The 19,309-nt window shown below is 41.0% G+C and overlaps 1 protein-coding gene across 1 annotated transcript; it reads right to left on the reverse strand.

Annotated features, from left to right (window-relative positions):
• Positions 1-181: 181 nt before the first annotated feature.
• Positions 182-13,260, reverse strand: LOC137281342 (protein toll-like). Its single transcript, XM_067812516.1, has 2 exons — positions 13,133-13,260; positions 182-6,844 (listed from the first exon to the last, which is right to left on the reverse strand). The coding sequence occupies exon 2, from the start codon at positions 6,823-6,825 to the stop codon at positions 3,322-3,324; it is 3,504 nt and encodes a 1,167-aa protein (XP_067668617.1). The 5' UTR covers positions 6,826-6,844; positions 13,133-13,260; the 3' UTR covers positions 182-3,321.
• Positions 13,261-19,309: the final 6,049 nt, after the last annotated feature.

Consider the following 19,309-nt stretch of genomic DNA (forward strand, 5'->3'; position numbering starts at 1 on the left):
GTGTCTAAGAAGATTACCAGAATAAACAGATATTTGTCCGGACAGGGTATTAACTTACCTCCATCACGCTCTCTGGAGGGACGTTCCCTCCATATACGGCGAACGTCGGTATAGTGATAACACGCATGCTGATCATAAGTCTGTTATTCAGTGTGATATAAGAAATACACAATGAAACAAATGAACAAGGAAAACTTTTATTCCAGAAATATAATGCTACGTGCGTGGATGGGCGTTGATGGGGTGTTGTAGTGAGTTGTGTTTGTATGTAGCGTGTGTATGTTTCGTGTGTATGTATGTAGTCTGTGTCTCTGTGTGTATGTAGTGTGTCGAGTGTACGTGTGTGTATGGTATGGTGTAGGTATGTGTGTGTCTGTGTGTGTGTTATGGTGTGGTGTGGTGTGGTGTGTATGCAGTAAGCGTGGTGTAAGTGTGTGTATGTGACCTGTGACAAGGGAAAAGGGTGTAGTGTGAGAATGTGGGGCTCCGTCTGGTGTACCCATGGCGTATTGTGTGTTATCTCCGCGGAGTGATGGTGTATACATGTGCGTGTGAGTTATGTATATACACATCCTGCTAGAGCACGTATATAACGCTATAATATCAGCATTCGGACAAAACCTGTGATGTGTACGTAGTACCAAAATCAGAGTATCACATGCATTTAGGCAGCGTCGTGCAAACACAAAAAACTCGAGACTTGTTTAACAAGTATATAAAACGATATCATGTGACTAGCATATACACATTATAGATGAACAATCACACCAGTTGTGTTCCTTAAAACGGAGAAACAGATCTCATATCAATAATATCATAGAACAAAACTCACAGTGGTGAATCACTGAGCATACCTTCGTCACTTCGTCAAAGCAAATTGCGATAATAAAATCCAAATGAATATCATAATAGTTATGCAGTGCAACTATGGTCAAGAAACATTCGTTATGAATGAGATGTCCATAGAGTTTGCGGGGGTTTACAATCAGTGTACTACAAGTATTTGAGATAAACCTAATGTTAAAATAACTAAACAAAGCAGAAATTTGTATAAATGTAAAGTTTCTTAAGAATGCTACACAGTGACCCTCGTTTTTCCAAACCCTTTGAATAATGACACCACACACACACACACACACACACACACACACACACACACACACACACACACACACACACACACACACACACACACACACACACACACACACACACACACACTTCCAACCTACACTCGTCTAGACACGCGTATATGAGGGAACACTAGCTCCCAGTTTCGTTTGGCAATATGTTCGACGCGATATAAATGGAACTGCAATAGTCTGGATTATCAGGCTTGCGCTATACGACTATAATAAGGAAAATCTTAAACCACTAATTAAACCATCCCATCGTCCCCAACCACTCACGAAGAAACATGGGGTCATGTACATAAACTGGTAGCAGGTTTACTACAAGTATATCAAAACTGAAATCATTATCCCATCTCCATAAGCTTGAAAGAAAATATAGATAATACTGCTTGCAATTTATGTTTTATTTTTCAAAAGTGGAGATACCGTCAAGGCCTTGACGTCTTGCAGTGACTAGATAATACTGACTGATGCTTGAAATTGACTAGATATATACCCTCTGTCCCCCCAAAACCGCTATGTTGAAGCATGAGTTAAGTTTTATGCCTCTTTTGTCATATATAATTGGAATAGGTGGAGTGCAATTTTAAAATTAAAATTAGTCTCGGAGTAATTAATGTGATTAATAAATTTCTGTTATACAGAACAGATCTTCAGGTCATAGAATCAGAATCCATAGGGGGCAAATATGGGGATTGTGATATAGATTGAACAGATAATTTCAAACAGAAGAATTGATTCCTGGCTATATTCACTCTAGAATAACGCACGTGAGTGTTACAGAGCATGTAATTCCGTTCTGAAATTACTGTGGCCAAATGACAAGTTTCAATATGGCTATACGTTCCATATTGCTGAGTCATCGATTTCCAATTCAATTTGCATATAATTTCTATTCGGTTTTCAAGTGGAAGTCTACTGCACGTGCCCTCCGGTACCCTCATGTGAATGAGCGATTTTTACGCCACCCTCAGCAATATTCCAGCTATATGGCGGCGGTCTGTACACAATCGAGTCTGGACCAGACAATCCAGTGATCAACAGCATGAGTATGAATCTATGAAATTGGGATACGATCATGCGAGTCTGACCACAGATCCTGCCGCTGATGTGTCACTACAGGAACCGCTTCAGACAATGACAATAAAACTACAGCTATATCTAACTTTACAAAATCAGTTCATTATCTCAAAGAGTTCGGCATATCTGTGTTCGTAATAAAGGCAGTTCGGATAGGTTCGATTATCCATTGACTGCCGTGATACTGTACCTTTGTTTTTGTAGTGAATGAGCAATTTGAAGACACGGAGTCGTCAGTGTAAATATGGTTGTAAATTTAATACAGTGGGAGCTGACAAAACCGGCATCTGTCCAATCCGGCAAGTTGTCAATACCGACATGCAATATCAGCCCCATCAATGGCTTGTACATTTACCATCAGCTCTACAATCCAGCACCTTGTCTAAACCAGATTATTCCTTCAGTCCCAATGAGTGCCGGTTTAGACACTCGTACACGTATTAAACAGCATGAGTATTATCTTTCAGTGAGTCCATAATTCAAACACATGGACAACAAATGGTGATGATTCTAGTGAGTTGTTTTCAATGTCAATTACTCTCAGACACTGCTGTGTCGAAGGTATGGCTATCTCGAAGAAAACGATTGGTCCTTGAGTACTCCTTCTTAAGTCAGTATTTCACGGTTGGGACGAAACTTGGAAAACTCGAAGTAATCCCATGATAAGCGTTTCAAAAATATCATATCACAGTTCAGTTTGTCTTGAGAACGGTTTTGTCTACAGTTCAGCATACGCTAATCTCAAAATTGAATTGTTTGTGTCGAACTTTGCATACCTGAAAGTATTTACGTAATCCCCATCAACGTCGACTCGACGGAGTCTGCCTGTAGGGTAAACGTTTCAAAGCCCACAGTTTTGTTTGTCTTGAGAACGGGTTTGTCTACATTTCCGCACTCATATGTCTTAAAGTTAAATCGTTTGTGTTGAACTTTGGATAACTCGAAGTATTTACGTAATCCCCAATACGGTCGACACGATGGTGTTCGACGGTAAGTTAAACGTTTCAAATCTCACAGTTCAGTCTGTCTGAACTTAAATCATGATGTCACGTTTGGATAACTCAAAGTATTTACTCAATCCCTATAAACGTGTTTGACGAAAAACGTTTCAAACGTCACAATGCAGTTTATCTTGAGAACGGTTTTGTCTACAGTTCCGCACACGTGGTCCAACAAATGTCCGCAGCTTCTTGTGGAAGGCAACATCCTTCTCACTGAGTGGTTGATACGTAACCAGATGCTTCACAATCTCCTCATCACACGGAACATTCATCATTCCTTCCCTTACCACCATCCCAGCCAGGAAAGACTTGTCCACCATCTGACGCTCACTTGCAAACCGGAACACGAACAAAATCCATTCATCCACTACTGACTCCTGTGACAGGATGATAATAGTCCTGTCGCTGTCCTCCACAGCGTGTAGGATGTTCTCCTGAATAGCTGCTCCTGGGATGAAGCTTTTGTCAGCCAGGATGAACGTGTGACCATCAGCTTCCAAAGGATGCACAATCCTTTCCATCATAAATGGAAAATCGGAATCTGCATACCACACAAAAATGGTTGACCCATGCTTTGTGTCTTCAACCAGGTCGGGCTGAGGCAAGGCCGTTGGGTGAATAGTCATTATATCAGTGTTATCCCCATTGTTGATATCAACATGGACACCATTAGCCGTGACGGTTCTTGTCAAGTCAGTTTGGTCTTCGTATGCCATGTTAACTGTTTCTGTAACCTTTTCAGAGTTACCCTGTTTTGTAGGCATGTAATATAGTAATCTTTTTAAGAAGTGGTCGCTGGACTCATTCACATATTTCCGTGCTTTGAAATATTTTTGCAATTGGTCATTGTCAAAATTCTTAGGCATAGTATTGTGTAGAACTGGTACTAGGAAATTTGCCTTTTCCTCTCGGCTCTTCTCGAGACCTGCTTCCAGAGCTATCTGCATCATGGAGTCAGTTTCGGAGTCTTCTCCGAGAACTAAAACCATTCTCTTACTTGAAGCCACACCATGTTGGATATTATCCTGTAAAGGCAAACCAAACTGGAAATCATGTGCTACATCATAAACTCTGTAATTGTGATCGGTTTTCAGTGGATTCACAATATTGTCTTGGGCCCAGTCAGATAAATAGGCGGGGTATACCACGAAAGCGTCATAGCACATTATTCCACTTGGATCGCTCTTGTCGAATGGGTGTATACCAGTGTGAACATAGAGAAATACCTTGAAGTCATCCCAGTGAATGAACAATACTAATGACGCTATGAGGACGAGTAACACAATTACTGTGGGCACTGCAATGGGGACTGCGACTTTGTGGATCGGTATTTCCTCACAAATGAAATCCCCATCAGGGACAGCAAAGATATTCCTCCCAATATCTTCAACAAAATTAACACATTTGACATCAAAAGAATCTTCCACGTCATCGTGGTTTGTAACCAGCCACTGTTTCATCCACAGCGAATGACAATCACACTGTAATGGATTACCCCCAAGCTTAATCCTTTCCAAGTTCATCTGTTGTATTTCTGGAGGGATGCTTGCCAGAACATTATCTTGGATGTATAATCGCTTTAGTTTTCCCATATTTGAAAGACATTCAGGATTCAACTTTTCAAGACCGTTTCTCTCTAAATTAAGTTCTACTAATCTGTGAGTTAATTCCTTCGCGATGTAAAAGTTCCTAATGTGGTTGTCCTGGAGCCAAAGCTCTGTGTCTCCAGTGGGCAGAGTTTGGGGAGCTTCAGTCAAACCAGCTCCTCTGCAGTCTACAATATTTACTCTACTGATGGATCGCTCGTAACATGAACAGTCATCCGGACACTGTGTTGTGTTAGAAGGACAGTACGTTTCGTCGTCCTTAAGGAGCAGCACCTTTCTCCCCGAGAGTTCTTGAGGTTGAGCACACTTCCAAGCATCAAAGGGGTATTCATTTCCATAAACCCTTAACGGAATGTCTGAACCAGTTAGAGTCCCGTTCTCCTTGAGTTCCCGAACATACGTTGTGAAGTTCAGAAGGTTACAATCACATCGGATTGGATTATTATCAAGAATGAATTTATAATGCTTTAGAAGCAAACCTATTTTGAAAGGAGTGTATTTATCCGTAGGGGTAAACGATATCCTTTGGATATTGCCATTTGACAAGTCAACAGCTCTCAGTCCGTCAGAAGGCCGATCCAAGTCTGGATTCCCGTTACTGACTGAATCCACCAAAGTATATTTCAAACGGTCGAAGGGTATTGTACGGTCAAGCTGAGAAAAATCAAGATCTGTGATATTGTGTCCTTTCATTCGGATATCGTACAGACTTCTCAACAGCAACAGACTCTCCGGAATATGTGTCAGTGGATTGTCCTCCAAATCTATTACTTTTAAATTCACCAGAAGTTTCGAGAAGGCGTTGCTGTTGATATACAGCAGCCTGTTACTTTTTAGGTCCAACTTTTCGAGTTTGAATAATCCATCAAACAACCTATCTCCTAGCAGAGAAAGACCATTGTTGCTCAGATCTAGGCGAACCAAATGATGAAGTCCTTGGAATACACCTGCCTCCAACTGCTTCAGCTTATTCCCCTGCAGTTCCAGCTTGCGTAATTCTGACGCTTTCTGAAATAAACCTTGAGGAATACTTTCAAGTTGATTCCTTGCAAGGTTAAGATATTGAAGACCTTCTACCTCATAAAACACATCTGCATGTAACGAATCCAAGTTACATCCAGCCAAGGAAAGCATTTGCAGATAGCCTCTAAAGTTATATCCGGTAAGGTTAAGAAAAGGGTTAAAATCCAGTCGAAACTCACGCCTGTATTCACGAGAGGACATATCAACGATTCCATAAGTATACTGATTCTGGAAGAAGGTGGTTCTTGTCAAGTTCCGGGGAAGATCTCTGGTGCTGTTATCCCAGGGAAATTCTGGAGGAACTGTGAAATTATTTACTGATAGATCCAGTCCTTGGAGTGTAGGCATATACTGGAATAATTCCGCTGGCAGCTCAGTGAGAGACAGGTTCCTCAAAATCATCTCAGCCATGAACGACAAATGGTCTTTGCAAGCAAAAAAGACGTCCATATCTAGAGAAGGGTGCCGCTTGTTTGAGATCATCAATGTTCCAACTCTGCCAAGCGCGGCACATTGTGCAGGGTCTGAGGAAGGTAACAAGGCAGACTGATAAACAATATTCAACACGGTTACACTGGTAGTATCTGCGATTACATTCAGACTCTCCAAACCCAAATCACAGTTCTGGATTTGAACGTAAGATATTACTTCCTTGACAGCAGGATAGGTTCCGTTGATGATGATGTTTGTGGGCTTCCTGCACAAAAATGCGTAAGCTCGTATTCGAGATCCCGTATAGTTTTGTTCATCTTTGAAGACATCTTCAGCATCAATGAAACATTCAGTGCTGTTGGACTGGTCTCCCTCTTCAGTGTCAATGACAGTTTTATGAACGTACACACGTTTCTCCGTTCCGTGAATCATATAGGTAGCGGATATGTTAAAGCTCCTTTGAGAGACTTTGCACCTTTGCGTTGATGATACAGAGGTCGAAAGGATGGAGACACCCGCTATGATGACGTACAGCAATGGCGCTAACATGATGCATCAGTGGACAAATCTGAAAAGGAAAAACGATACATTGGAGATCATGTAAAATATAACAAACATAACCCCGAAATGTAGAAAGTGAGTGAACGAATGAGTGAGTGAGTGAACGTGCGGGAGTGTGTAGATATCAAAAATAGTTCAGTCTGTAAATAATCGAGATATGTGTATTTGGATTTGAAGAGCATCTATCAGTCAAGTCAGAGAGTCTGACCTCCTGATCCCATATCTTCACGGGGCGACGAGTGGGTGACTAGGAATGTCAATGTCAAATTTAGTAAATATCTTCTTGATCTTAATTTTTTATTAGTATTATTTTCGGGGAAACTAAAACGAGATACGAAATTAAAATTATTTCACTCACTACATTGCTGGGGGTTCTATCAGGGGCCTACCAGTGGGTACAACAAGCTCACGAACCCCGTGAAGATCCGGGTTAAAATTGATCCTCAGTAACCCATGCTTGTCGTAAGGAGCGACTAACGGGGTTGTGTGGTTAGGTTCATTGATTGGGTTGAAACATGTCATCTGTGTAGATCGATGCTCATGCTGTTGGTCATTGGTCAGACTCGATTATTTACAGACCCTAACCATCTCGGTGGAATATCGTTGACTTACGAAGTTTTCACTGACGAGTTTAGACTAGTCGTCTTTCTGAGCAACCCTAAATCCCGGTTCGCCACCAGCGTTTCTTTGACATGTAACGCGCTTTTGACTGAGAGGCCATTCATACCTCGGCCAGTTTATGTACACTCATGCGAAAGGTCAAGTGTCCATGAAGTATAAGCTTGTTATCATATACAGAGCGACAAAATCTTCGTGTTGTGCTGAAGTGAGGCGTGTATTCCGTGTCGTGTAGCAGCAAGACGGAAATAGACTGGGGAAGTTTAGGGGATTTTTGTCAAGTTTACAGCGCGATCTTTCTCATGGCGTAACGGAATGCCTGGATGGTTTTAGCGGATCCAAATGACACGGAGTGCTGATTTTCAACCTAGACTCCTGGTCTCTAAATATTCATAATTTTGAAAGAAACAAGCAATTCCTTTCAAATTAAATAGGAGTAGTGAGAGGAGAGACGCCTCAGGAAATCTATATAGACATGCTTCAGTTAGGGTTTTAACAGGACTGGGCAGAAGGTTGGTGAGTTTGTTGTTTAACCCCGCACTCTTCCAGCTGCATGGACGTCAAATCGGCTAACCTGTGTAATTTAGTTTATTTCATGTTGCGCATTATTATTTATTGTTATTATTATGATTGTCTTATCGACCGGCCTATTTACGGTAGAATGTATATGATTACAGTCCAGTGCTGCGTCAAATTACAAACAAATTACATGTGTCTAGTCCCATATATGCGGCTATCCAGGTACGGTTTGAACTTATGACCGTTACATAGTGTTTGGACTATCTACAGCAGTGGTTGATAAGGAAGCGAATGGACAATAGACTCGAGTGTACTGTGTGCAGTGTCACGAGGGGCTTAACCCACTTCTCTCAAATGTTGTCTACGACATGACGAGGTCATTGCCAGGCCATCTTTATCGTGAATTTGAACTTCACCCCTTTTGAGAATGAATTTAAGGCTTGCGTATGTCGCATGTTTTTTTTTGTGTGTGTATTGCTGTATGTATGTGCGTGTGTGTGTGTATGTGCGTGAACACGTGTTTACGTACGTGTGTGTGTGTGTGTGTGTGTGTGTGTGTTTACGTACGAGTGTATAGTTGCGAGCACGTGTGTTTACATGAGTGTGTTTACGTACGTGAGTGTGAGTGAGTGTGTTTGTGTACGAACATGCCCTCATGATTTTATTATTTATCACCTTACGTTCTACAATTTACACCCTTGGTTAAATCCTTCATCCATATCTCTTTTGGGCAAACATTATTTGCCATTTCAGTCTGCTAGACCAATCTTAACGTCTTCGAAAATTGACGCTTAATCTGACTACATAAACAAAGTACTTACTTAAGTTGCCCCTGACATATCTCACGATTGAATGAGAGGTGATCTTAATCCCTTGGAGCATATGTGGGATATGGCTCGTCACCGTGTGCAACAAAGGGATCCTCCTGTACAGAACCTGGCCCATTTGGAAGCTGCTTTACACGAGGAATGACGAAGATTAATTGCTCCTTCAGGGATCACAGGAGGCTGACGGGGGTATCAGGAGGAGAGTGCTGGCTGACACATGGAGGTTACACCTGGTATTGACCTTGAATCGTGTAAGACACGCAAAAAGGTATTTTGAATGTTCAAATTCACTAAGATATTCAAAATTAAACACCACGGGGTCATACTTGTACAGTCATGGTTTAGTATTTTTGTCAAAATCAGTTATTATCATCATAAAATCCATGAATCCATAGAGTTCGGAACACGTTCACAGCCGCTCCCTCCCTCAAAGCCATATTCCCCCCAAACACACCCCCATATACTCTTCCCCGTCTCACTGCTCCCCCACCCCACCCCCATCCCCCATCTCCCATCCTCCCCATCACCCCAACCCACCCATCCTCTTCCCCCAACACGTTTTACGTCATCCTTCACATCTACGTATACGTCAGCGTTGTACCGATCCACCGTGCCTCATTTGAGACAAATATTAGGCAGTGCTGAAGAGGATTGGGGCAGGGTGGGTCTTCAATCTCCAAACTCCGGACCACCTCACCCAACCCCCACCACCCCCGACCCACCCACCCACACCCACACCTCTGTGATTGATGCGCAAAAGCGGGTCCCAGATCATACTAGGCAATTTTCACCTCTGCTAATCAAGCAATCAGTGTAGATATACACAGGTGTCAAGCTTGAGATGTCGTTGTTCATCACATCACACTAACCATATCCGCTACGCACCTCACACGGGTGTCATTTTACCGTTATGAATCATGCTGCAGTTATAACATAAAACCTCTCAACTCGTTTGGCTGACAGTGCCATAGTCTGCCTCAGACGTTGTACTGCATATTTCCCTCCCGCCCAGATGTTTCAGCAATGTTAAAGCTCTAACGAAGCAAGTCTATATTTATGATTACACGATGCTATTTAGAAAGTGGTCAAATGCAACATATGTCATATTTGGGATTTCACTTTCTCAGTAAAGTACAAATTCTAGTACTTTTTTTTGTGTGTGTGTGCTGGCGATTAGGTGCCTGACTTTGAGGGTGCGGGTTCAAATCCCGGATGGGACTCAACCAAAAAAAAGTACTAGAATTTGTACTTTACTGAGAAAGTGAAATCCCAAATATGACATATGTTGCAAGTCTATATTTATTTCCTCCACCTGACCGAGACTCCTTTTCAGTTAAAACAGTTTGTTTGCTTTGGGTTGGTTTTTTGTTTGTTTTGTTTTTGTTGGTTGGTTGGGGTTTTTTTATTGTTGTTGTTTTGTTTTTGTTTTGTTGTTGTTGTTGTTGTTTTTGTTTTTTTTGTTGTTTTTTTTTGTTGTTTTTTTTTGTTGTTTTTTTTTGGGGGGGGGTATATTATATTATTTAGAGACTATAAGCATTAGTATGACAGTTTCAGTATATATATCATCAATACAAATTATCTTGACGCTACGTTATGTCATTTGTCCCGCCGTGACAGTGTCGACATGAATCACGATGCGGATGTCATCTGTGCAGCTGACGAAAAAATAATCTATCATAGGACAGTTAGGATCGTTTGTGTGACATTATCTCGGGGAGGTCACACTGGACTCTCACAAGTCTCTAAGGTGATAATTAATAGATTAAATGATAGTTACTGAAAAATATTAATATCCCTCAGTCAGGCGTCCTGTACTGTCCGCTTATCTAGGCTGGTCTCTTTAAATGTTAGAATTACTGTACTGCCGTGCCTCATTTATCCGAACACTTGTGGTTTTTTTCTTGAAATTGTCCGGATAAGCAAATTTGGCCTTCCGGAGAGAAGTTAGGGTCTCACCTAGTCTTGACTCTATCCCAGAAGTTAAGGTCTTTCGTAAACCCTGAAGGGGGAATGGGACGAATGTAGGTGGTCTGCATCCCATGCTTGGCTGAAGATATTGAACTTGGAGACTGAGCTAAACATAAAAGCCATCGTGAGGAGGTAACAGGGAGGGTTGCTTATGGTTTCAATCACGGGTTTACTTGGTCTGGATTCGATCTATTTACAGGTAGCCTACTGACACCAGAATTGATTGAAAACAGTTTACAAATCCCTGCATCACGTCAATAATGCGAGGAAAAGACTTGATTGTGCGAAGCTTGAAATCGGACGCGCGTAAAGTAATGCAAGTGAAAGACAGGAATAAATGTTGCACCATTAGAGAAAGTCATCACTTGTTCAGAATAGACGTATATATGTTACCGCAATATCTCACATAAATAGCTTCCCTTTGCTTCAAAACCAATCAGCTCTCACCCCAGTTTAACCTCCCTCCCTACATCATTTCTCTCTCTCTCTCTCTCTCTCTCTTTCTCTCTCTCTCTCAATAGTTACGATCTGGGCATTTGACCGTTGACCCAGTCGCCATACCTACCAACAAGCGCGAAGTATCTCCGGAATTCCTTACAAGAGATAAACTTTAAGGGGATATGGGTGATATCTATATTTTATCTGTGACTGGTCTTTGAGAGTGGGGGAGTGGGGTTTAAAATGACGCTGAGATATATTCAGATGTTAATAGATGATAGAGATGTGTGAAAGTCCAGGAGGTGTTGGGTGTACGTTGCCTCGTATCAGGATGGATCGTTTAGGTCGGAAAGTTAAAAATTGAAAGAAAAAAATACATATCTTCCGTTTTATGGTCACAACTCTTTACGCCTTAACCCCCAGGCACCTTTCTTCACATTCTTTTCTTGTGAAGTTTCCATGGTGAAGTACAATCATCCATCAAGTGTTCACCACACCGTTTACATTAGGGCCTGAGCTAATTCTTCATCTGACTTTTAGCGCGTTGACAGTACGAGTCAGCGCAGTCATACTGTGTCTCTGTCTCAGCTGTTGGACCAGGATTCATTTGGGACGGAAAGTTAAACATGTAAAAAAATTCGTCAGTGTTTCATTAGTGCCCCGAATGTTTCTCACAACCTCCCCCTGCAACTTTTTGTCTGCTTTAGGTCGTGGGCGACTTCTCTAACGAGGAGCCCTGTGCTATATGACGATACCGTTGTGGAATGTTCCTCATATGACACAGACGGCGGTGTGGGGTCATTTCAATTTTAAAATTTCAAATTTAATTCAGTACCGTCAAAATGTGTGGACCTAGTAGCAGTAGTAGTAATAACAGTAGTAGTTGTAGTAGTATAAATCGTCGTCGCGGTAGTAGTAGTAGTAGTAGTAGTAGTAGTAGTAGTAGTAGTAGTAGTAGTAGTAGATGAAGTGTTTGCAGTAGAAGTCGTCGTATATTTATCTTCAAGGTGTTGATTAAAATATGTTTCAGCTGAGCATTACAGCACATGGACAGTATTAAAAGGCCACTATAACCCGATCTAATATATTGTCTTTAAACACGAGGAATGTTAAAAACTCCTCGCTTTCATAAATGTGTACCCGGTCATCTCGACCATGTACTCATTGAGGCATATCTCGCAGTGCACTCCACCCCAGGTCGTAATGCTGCACGTCCGCCGTGTTACTGGTTTACTGTTGAATGAGGGGTACAAGCTTCTCACAAGACTTGCACAGGTCTCTAAAGTAATTACTACCACAGTTTAAATGATAATTTATGTTAAAAATATAAATAACAGACTCGAGTCCATTCCACTCAAGTCGACTTGCCTTTCTATAGGATAGAAGTGAAAATTACCATATTCGCATGGGCTTAGCACTCGGTACAGTCTTGGACCAAGGCTAGCTTCTCACAAAGTGTTTAACGTTCTCAAGATCTGCGGTAATAATTAATAATTTAAATGATAATTATTTTTAAAAATATAAACAACAGTTTTTGTTTTGTTTTGTTATTATTTTGTTTTTGTTATTAATGATATTATTATTATTATCGCGATCTTTTGTAGGCCAGAAAAGTCGAATGTAAAGTAAAATTATCAAATATTCAAACACGTTGTATGAACATTTAATATTGTAATAAAATATATTATAACAATACAGTGATGTTTTCCCAGGTCATTCAGTTTGTACATAGCTCTGTAGTTTGACAACGAAAAGCCACGATACGCTCTGTTGAAAGTAATACGCTGACGAAGAAGTTTTCAAAACACGTCGCATAAATAAACATTATGTTCTGATAACAAAACGTCGCCCGAGATCTTAAGCTAAAGCTCGACTCACGTTTTCTTACTGACATTCGCCTGTATATAAGTAGAGATATTTCTTACCTTAACAAGAAAGTCATGAGCATAAACAACTGCTGAACGATTTGCACGCTGTCCTCAGCTGTCAAGCCGGCATTGTTTTTGTGTGGAAGCGATTGAACTCGCGTGGATCCGGCATGAGAAACTTGTTCTCGGAAATAGTGGGCAAATACGTATTACTCGACCTGTATGATTTACACAAAGACAAAGAAGAGGGCGACCATTGCAAACCAACATAATACAAAGGGAGATAACCGCTGTAAGGTACATTAGTAAGAACAGGTCGTACATGCGCATGTCAGAGGCCTTTGGGTGTTTACTCCCTCGGCGGAATATGGCCTATATATTGCGTTGTTGACTGTTCTATCCTTCGTTAGAGCTGTTGGGTTTTAATGCACACGCAGAGTAAAACCAAATTTGTTTAAGTTCTAGTTAGGAGACTGTGTTACGACGCAAAAATGTGTTAAAGATGTATTGTAAGAGATGCTCCGCCAATGTTCTGTTTCACACTGTTGAGAGAGTGGGGTGCACACTTCATTTTCACGAGTTTCAATGGTCATTTCATTAGCTTTCAGGGCAAATGGGGAAGTAACCCTCCTGCAACCCCCCTCCCTCCCTCTCTGGATCTGTCAAATGCAGTTGTTGTTTTAGAAGTAGTAGTAGCAGTATTAGTGGTAGTAATAGTAGAAGAATTTGTAATAGTAGTAGCCGTAGTCGTATATCTAGGAGGAGGGGACGAGTAGAAGAAGCTGTAACAGTCATCGTCAAAGATGTAGCAGCCGTGTAGTAGTAATTTGTGGTAGTGGTAGTCGTGGTTGTCGCTGATGTAGAACAATTAGTAGTAGTAGTAGTAGTAGTTGTTGTTGTTTATAGTAGTAGGTGTAGTAGCTAGTCTGTGGCAGTAACAGGAGCAACTGTAGTACTAGCACAAGCAGTAGTGGTAGTGAGTGAGTGAGTGAGTGAGTTTAATTTTACGCCGCACTCAGCAATATTCCAGCTATATGGCGGCGGTCTGTAAGTAATCGACTCTGGACCAGACAATCCAGTGATCAACAGCATGAACGTCGATCTGTGAACTGGGATATGTTGACATGTGTCAACCAAGCCTGACCACCCGATCCCGTTAGTCGCCTCTTACGACAAACATAGTCGCCTTTTATGGCAAGCATGGGTTGCCAAAAGCCTATTCCACCCCGGGACCTTCACGGGTCTAGTAGTAGTAGTTGAAATCGGTTGTAGTAGTAGTAGTGGTAGGAGTAAAAGTAGTGGTTGTTTCATAGAAGTATGTGTTGTAGTAGTCGTGCTTGCTGTCGCTGTGGCAGTAATAGAAGTAGTTGTAGCAGCAGCAGCAGCAGCAGTAGTAGTAGTAGTAGATTTATAGAAGTATGTGTAGTACTCGTGGTCGCTGTGGCAGTAAGAGGAGTAGTCGTCTTTTGAGCGAAATATTCTCAACTACGGTGTTAAACTCCGTTTGGCCTCTCCTGGATATAAGAGACCGCTAGCAGTGACCCCAGTGCGAGGAATGTAGAGGAAACGAGGTCAGAACTACAATTTAATGCTTTGTCTACAGTAAGTCCATTCGAGTCAGTGGCGCGGAACATGTGTGACACGTGCTATCCAGGAAATGAAATATACAATAGTTCACTTGTCACGCGATTACATGTCGTTTTCCTCTAACGGAGATCCAGAGAGAAGGTAAAACGAGTCTCCCTTCTGGGAGTGGTATAAAAGCCTTGGTCACGAGGAAGGTATGTTGCATGTTTTGATGAGAAATTTTATTTGGTATAATGTGTGCCTAGCATATTATCACTTGCTACACTCACCCTGCTAAGTAAAACGGATGAAACAGCATGGCTTTCGCAACTCTTGATTGATGTAGATGACGCCTGTGGCAATAAACGTTTCGGCTAGTGACAGGAGACAATTAACTTTGCGACAGGCCTGTTGAAAGAGTCCGTAAGTTTCAAATATATTTTCATGTAATACATTTCTTATTTGGGATTACTCTTTCTCAGTAAAGTACATATTCTAGTTACTATGCTGGTTTGAGGCCCAACCGGGATTCGAACTTAAACTCTCAGAATCAGGCATCTATTCGCCACAAAGTCTGCAATCTAACCCACTCAGCTTCCGCGTCTTCCAAACGCCACATTTGTAAATTGCATTGTGTGTTCGTATGTTTCGTAGCCATTGGGAAGATCGATGCTCATGATGTCTCTCACTGGCTTCTCTGGTCCAGACTTAATCATTTACCAAGTGCAATCACATATCTGGAACAACTGTTGTGTTCGGCGTTACAAACAATGAAACAAACAAACAAACATATCCTTTTCAGGCATACAAAATCTCCCCTAGCTCACGTGCCAGTGTATGTATTGTGTTTAAGTATATGAGTCTTAAATGTCCACAGTAGCATCTCGGTGGCCATAACGGATGTGCACTAACCGCTCCTTCACTGGAATATGTATAATAATATAAGATAATATAGACAGACAGACAGACAGACAGACAGACAGACAGTTTATTTGTATATGTGGCCCTAAGGCCAATAGTACGTCTGAGAGAAATCTTTACAATGCATATATGCGCTACCTGTAATTTCATATGTTGCTATTACATGAAAAAATCTATAGACACTCATTTATAATTTACATTACTTTCTCTGAACCTATGTATGTGGTACAACAAAAGAGCTAGCTTAAACAATAGGTCCGTATCTTCTGTGCGGAGCAGCATACAGAATTTGTGTCTCGAGGGTTGGTTATGAAAGAAACTAGGCAGATATTTTTTTCTAAATATTGTATTGCGGGCATATAAGTAGTACATGTTACTCATCCTCTTGCGATAGATTACAGAATGGACATTGGGTATCTATTGTATTTACAGTTTTGGCAAATCGTACAGCTTGGACATTAAAATTGTGGGCATTACATCTAAATTTCGTGAGCGCACGCTTAAGTTGTGGTGATTTTTAAAGTAAATTTCTGTATTAATACAGTACATTGTATTTATATTCTGTATAAAAGTTTATAGACGTAGATAAAGTTATTTCATTGTACCAGATACTATAGAAAAGATAGATAAGATAATATAAGATAATATAGTTGCTTTATAAATATACTGACGCACAAAAGAAAGTACACATTGGGACTAATATTTTGAAAAGTTTTACAAGTGACAAATATTATGTACGTATTCCCCAATACCACGGTACATATTTACGTTGGTCTTCAGAAAATGATATGGAACTGGCTGTTCAACCGAGTAGCAGATGTAGATGTATTTATGTTTATGCCGTGCACTTCACATGAAAATGGTCCTCATTGTTTTTCAAAGTCAGCCTCAATCTGCGTCATTCATTTACTTCACTTCTTTGCCGTCGGATTTGCCACGACCACAACACTTGGGATGTCATGAATAAGGATGACAGCGCCACCTGTGACGAAGAAACCCCTAGCAGTATAGAACGAAATAGTGTAACTTCGGTGAGATCGTACAGCCAGCCTGAAGCAAGGAGCCATTGAGGATAGTTTTACGCCGCTTCCAGCAATATTCCAGCAATATCACAAGGGGAACACAAGAAATGGGCCTCACACATTTACCCATGTGGGGAGTCGAACCCGGGTGTTTGGTGTGACGGGTGAATGTGTAACCACTAGGCTACCTCTACAGCCCCGCCTTAAAAAAGGACAGTGAAATATCATTGTGACATGACCAGTAAAATCAGTAAGTGTAGTTTTACTAAATCCCTAGTCTTAATGAACAATTGATGGACCTTAGCGATGAAGGCAGTGGGTATCCTAGTGTTTAAGCGTTCGCACGTCACGCCGAAAACCTAGTTTGATTCCTAAAATGGGTAGAATAATAGAAGCCCATTTCTGGTGTCCCCTGCCTTGCTATTGCTAGAATACTGCTAAATTGCAAACTCACTCAATCAATAGTAACCATTATTCTAAATATGTCATATGTGCAAAAGGTATTGATGTATGCTAAGATATATATAAACGATCGAAAGCAGTGTTCGGACAGTTTTTAATTGTTCACTTAAGTGGAGTTCATATCACAATTCATTATTCTGGAAACAGGACAAAACTTCAACACGCCACTGTAAAATACTGAATATGATTACCCACCAGCTAAGAGTGAACCGAGCAAGACACGCACTCCCGAAAACAGTTTAGAAAGCCTATTCCCCAACTGATCTTGTCCCCGCTAAGTGTGTCGGTCAGGATGTAGGTACAACCATACACCTGAATAAAGAGAAGAAAAACTAGACCCATTATTTTATGAACGAACACGAGGGGTGTTTCAGAACTGGACAAGATGCATTGAGCAAGGTGCTTGGAAACAAAGGAACAGAAAATTCACTTCACTTGCAGAAAAAATACGACGGAAATGAAAAATGACGGAATATTTCTTGAAGACCCTTGAAGTCATCACTTTAGAGTAGTATTTGTTGCAGCATTTTATACTGAATGTGAAATATGCAAATGCAATTTCCAGTTTTTAAGTAAAACAAAACAAACAAACAAACAACAACAACAACAACAAAAACCCAAAACAGAGAACCCCGTTACACATATCTGTAATAACAGTCTCAACAGGAAAATCTGAAAAATTACGCTAACAATATTTTTTCGATTATTGCTGGTTGGTGATGAGACAATTGTAAGTTGTGAGATTTCAACATATTCCCAGCACTACCCTGACATAACCTAAAAACGCACTGAATATATATTTTACTCAGAAATTTTAAAAAAACCCATTAATTCACTTACCTAAAAAGAAACCGAAGACTACAGCATACGTCATCAATGCGGGGAACGACATCATCAGTGGACATGGTATAGTGGCAAGTCCACACAGGTTACCGGCTGAAGCGAGTAGAGATACTCTGTTTAAACAGGGGATGTCGGATACCCGAGCAAACAGTAGGCGTCCCCCTAAGCTGGATATCCCGATGGCTGGAATCAGCCACGTTGCCCTCTCTTCGACGATATCCAGGTTATTTGCCAGGCCGAGAAGATGGTCGAATGGTACGAGGTGTGCCAAGGCCCCAGTAGCAGCTCCAATGAGGAAGAGGGTGTATTTGATGTTGATGAATGTTGCAAGGATGACTTTCGTCTCGGCGATGATGGCACCGGCGATAGAAACCTTGGAATCGTCTTTTTGGCTTGCTTTTGTGGGAGATAAAAGTAATTTTAACTTGTGAGAGAAGAATGTCTGGATTTTCTGAAACAGCAGTCTTATCTGTTTGTCAGAGGGGTTTTGGGTGTTAAATACTAACAGGTGTATGTAAATTGTGTTTATAGTGTCAGGGCATGCTTTCGTTTTTAGGAAACCCCTAGGGTCATTTGATTTACAGTGGGTCACTCGTGCAGATCCGGGTCAGAATTGATCTTCAGTAACCTACGCTTGTGCTAAAAAGCGACGTACTGTTTCGGGTGTTAGGTTTCTGCCAATATTATAAAGGGGAACATCAAAAATGGGCTTCATACAGTGTGTCCATGTGGAGAATCCAGCCTCTTTCTTCGGGGTGACGAGCGAACTTTGTAATCAGTGTGAAACCTAACCGCAGTACATTTGATGAAACACAGATACCCGCTTTAAAATACATAAACAAATAAACACCCCAAAAGAGAACACTGATTGGAAAATAGTTGAATCAATTTACGATACACAAACATATACTCGACGTCATTAATGAATGGTCAAGCTGTTAGTAACACTATTTCCATTCAGTTGTGAAATGGTCGTATTTTGTTTGAAACATATGCAACTGAATCTTTTACGGACGTTTGTAACGGTATTGTCGTTGACATGTCATTATTGTGTTCTTTTGCGTCCGATACATTCTCTTACAAATGACATATTTTTTATTCAGATAGTCAAAGTGGAAATCCACCAGTCACTTGATGTGAGTGATTTGCATGAACATGTCTGTCCATGGAAAGTGAAGGACAATGCACATGCACTGATGTTTTTTTCACTGTCGTTCACTTAGGAGATAAAGATCATGTATTGACCAATTTCCGGGTGAAGCACGGGAATGCATTTGGAACCGACGGCGTCAGCCGGAGGCTTCAAATGAAACATTCCCGTGCTTCAAATACTCAATATTACCCGGAAATTGGCCAACACGTGATGTTTATCGACATTGTAAACACAAAAGTAAACCAAAAGGTTTCACTGTCTGCACTC

This window comes from Haliotis asinina, chromosome 4, assembly GCF_037392515.1.
Source record: "Haliotis asinina isolate JCU_RB_2024 chromosome 4, JCU_Hal_asi_v2, whole genome shotgun sequence".
Taxonomy (NCBI): Eukaryota; Metazoa; Mollusca; class Gastropoda; order Lepetellida; family Haliotidae; genus Haliotis; species Haliotis asinina.

Coding starts and splice junctions, on each gene's coding strand:
- LOC137281342 (XM_067812516.1), bottom strand. CDS start 6,825: ATGTTAGCGCCATTGCTGTACGTCATCATAGCGGGTGTCTCCATCCTT.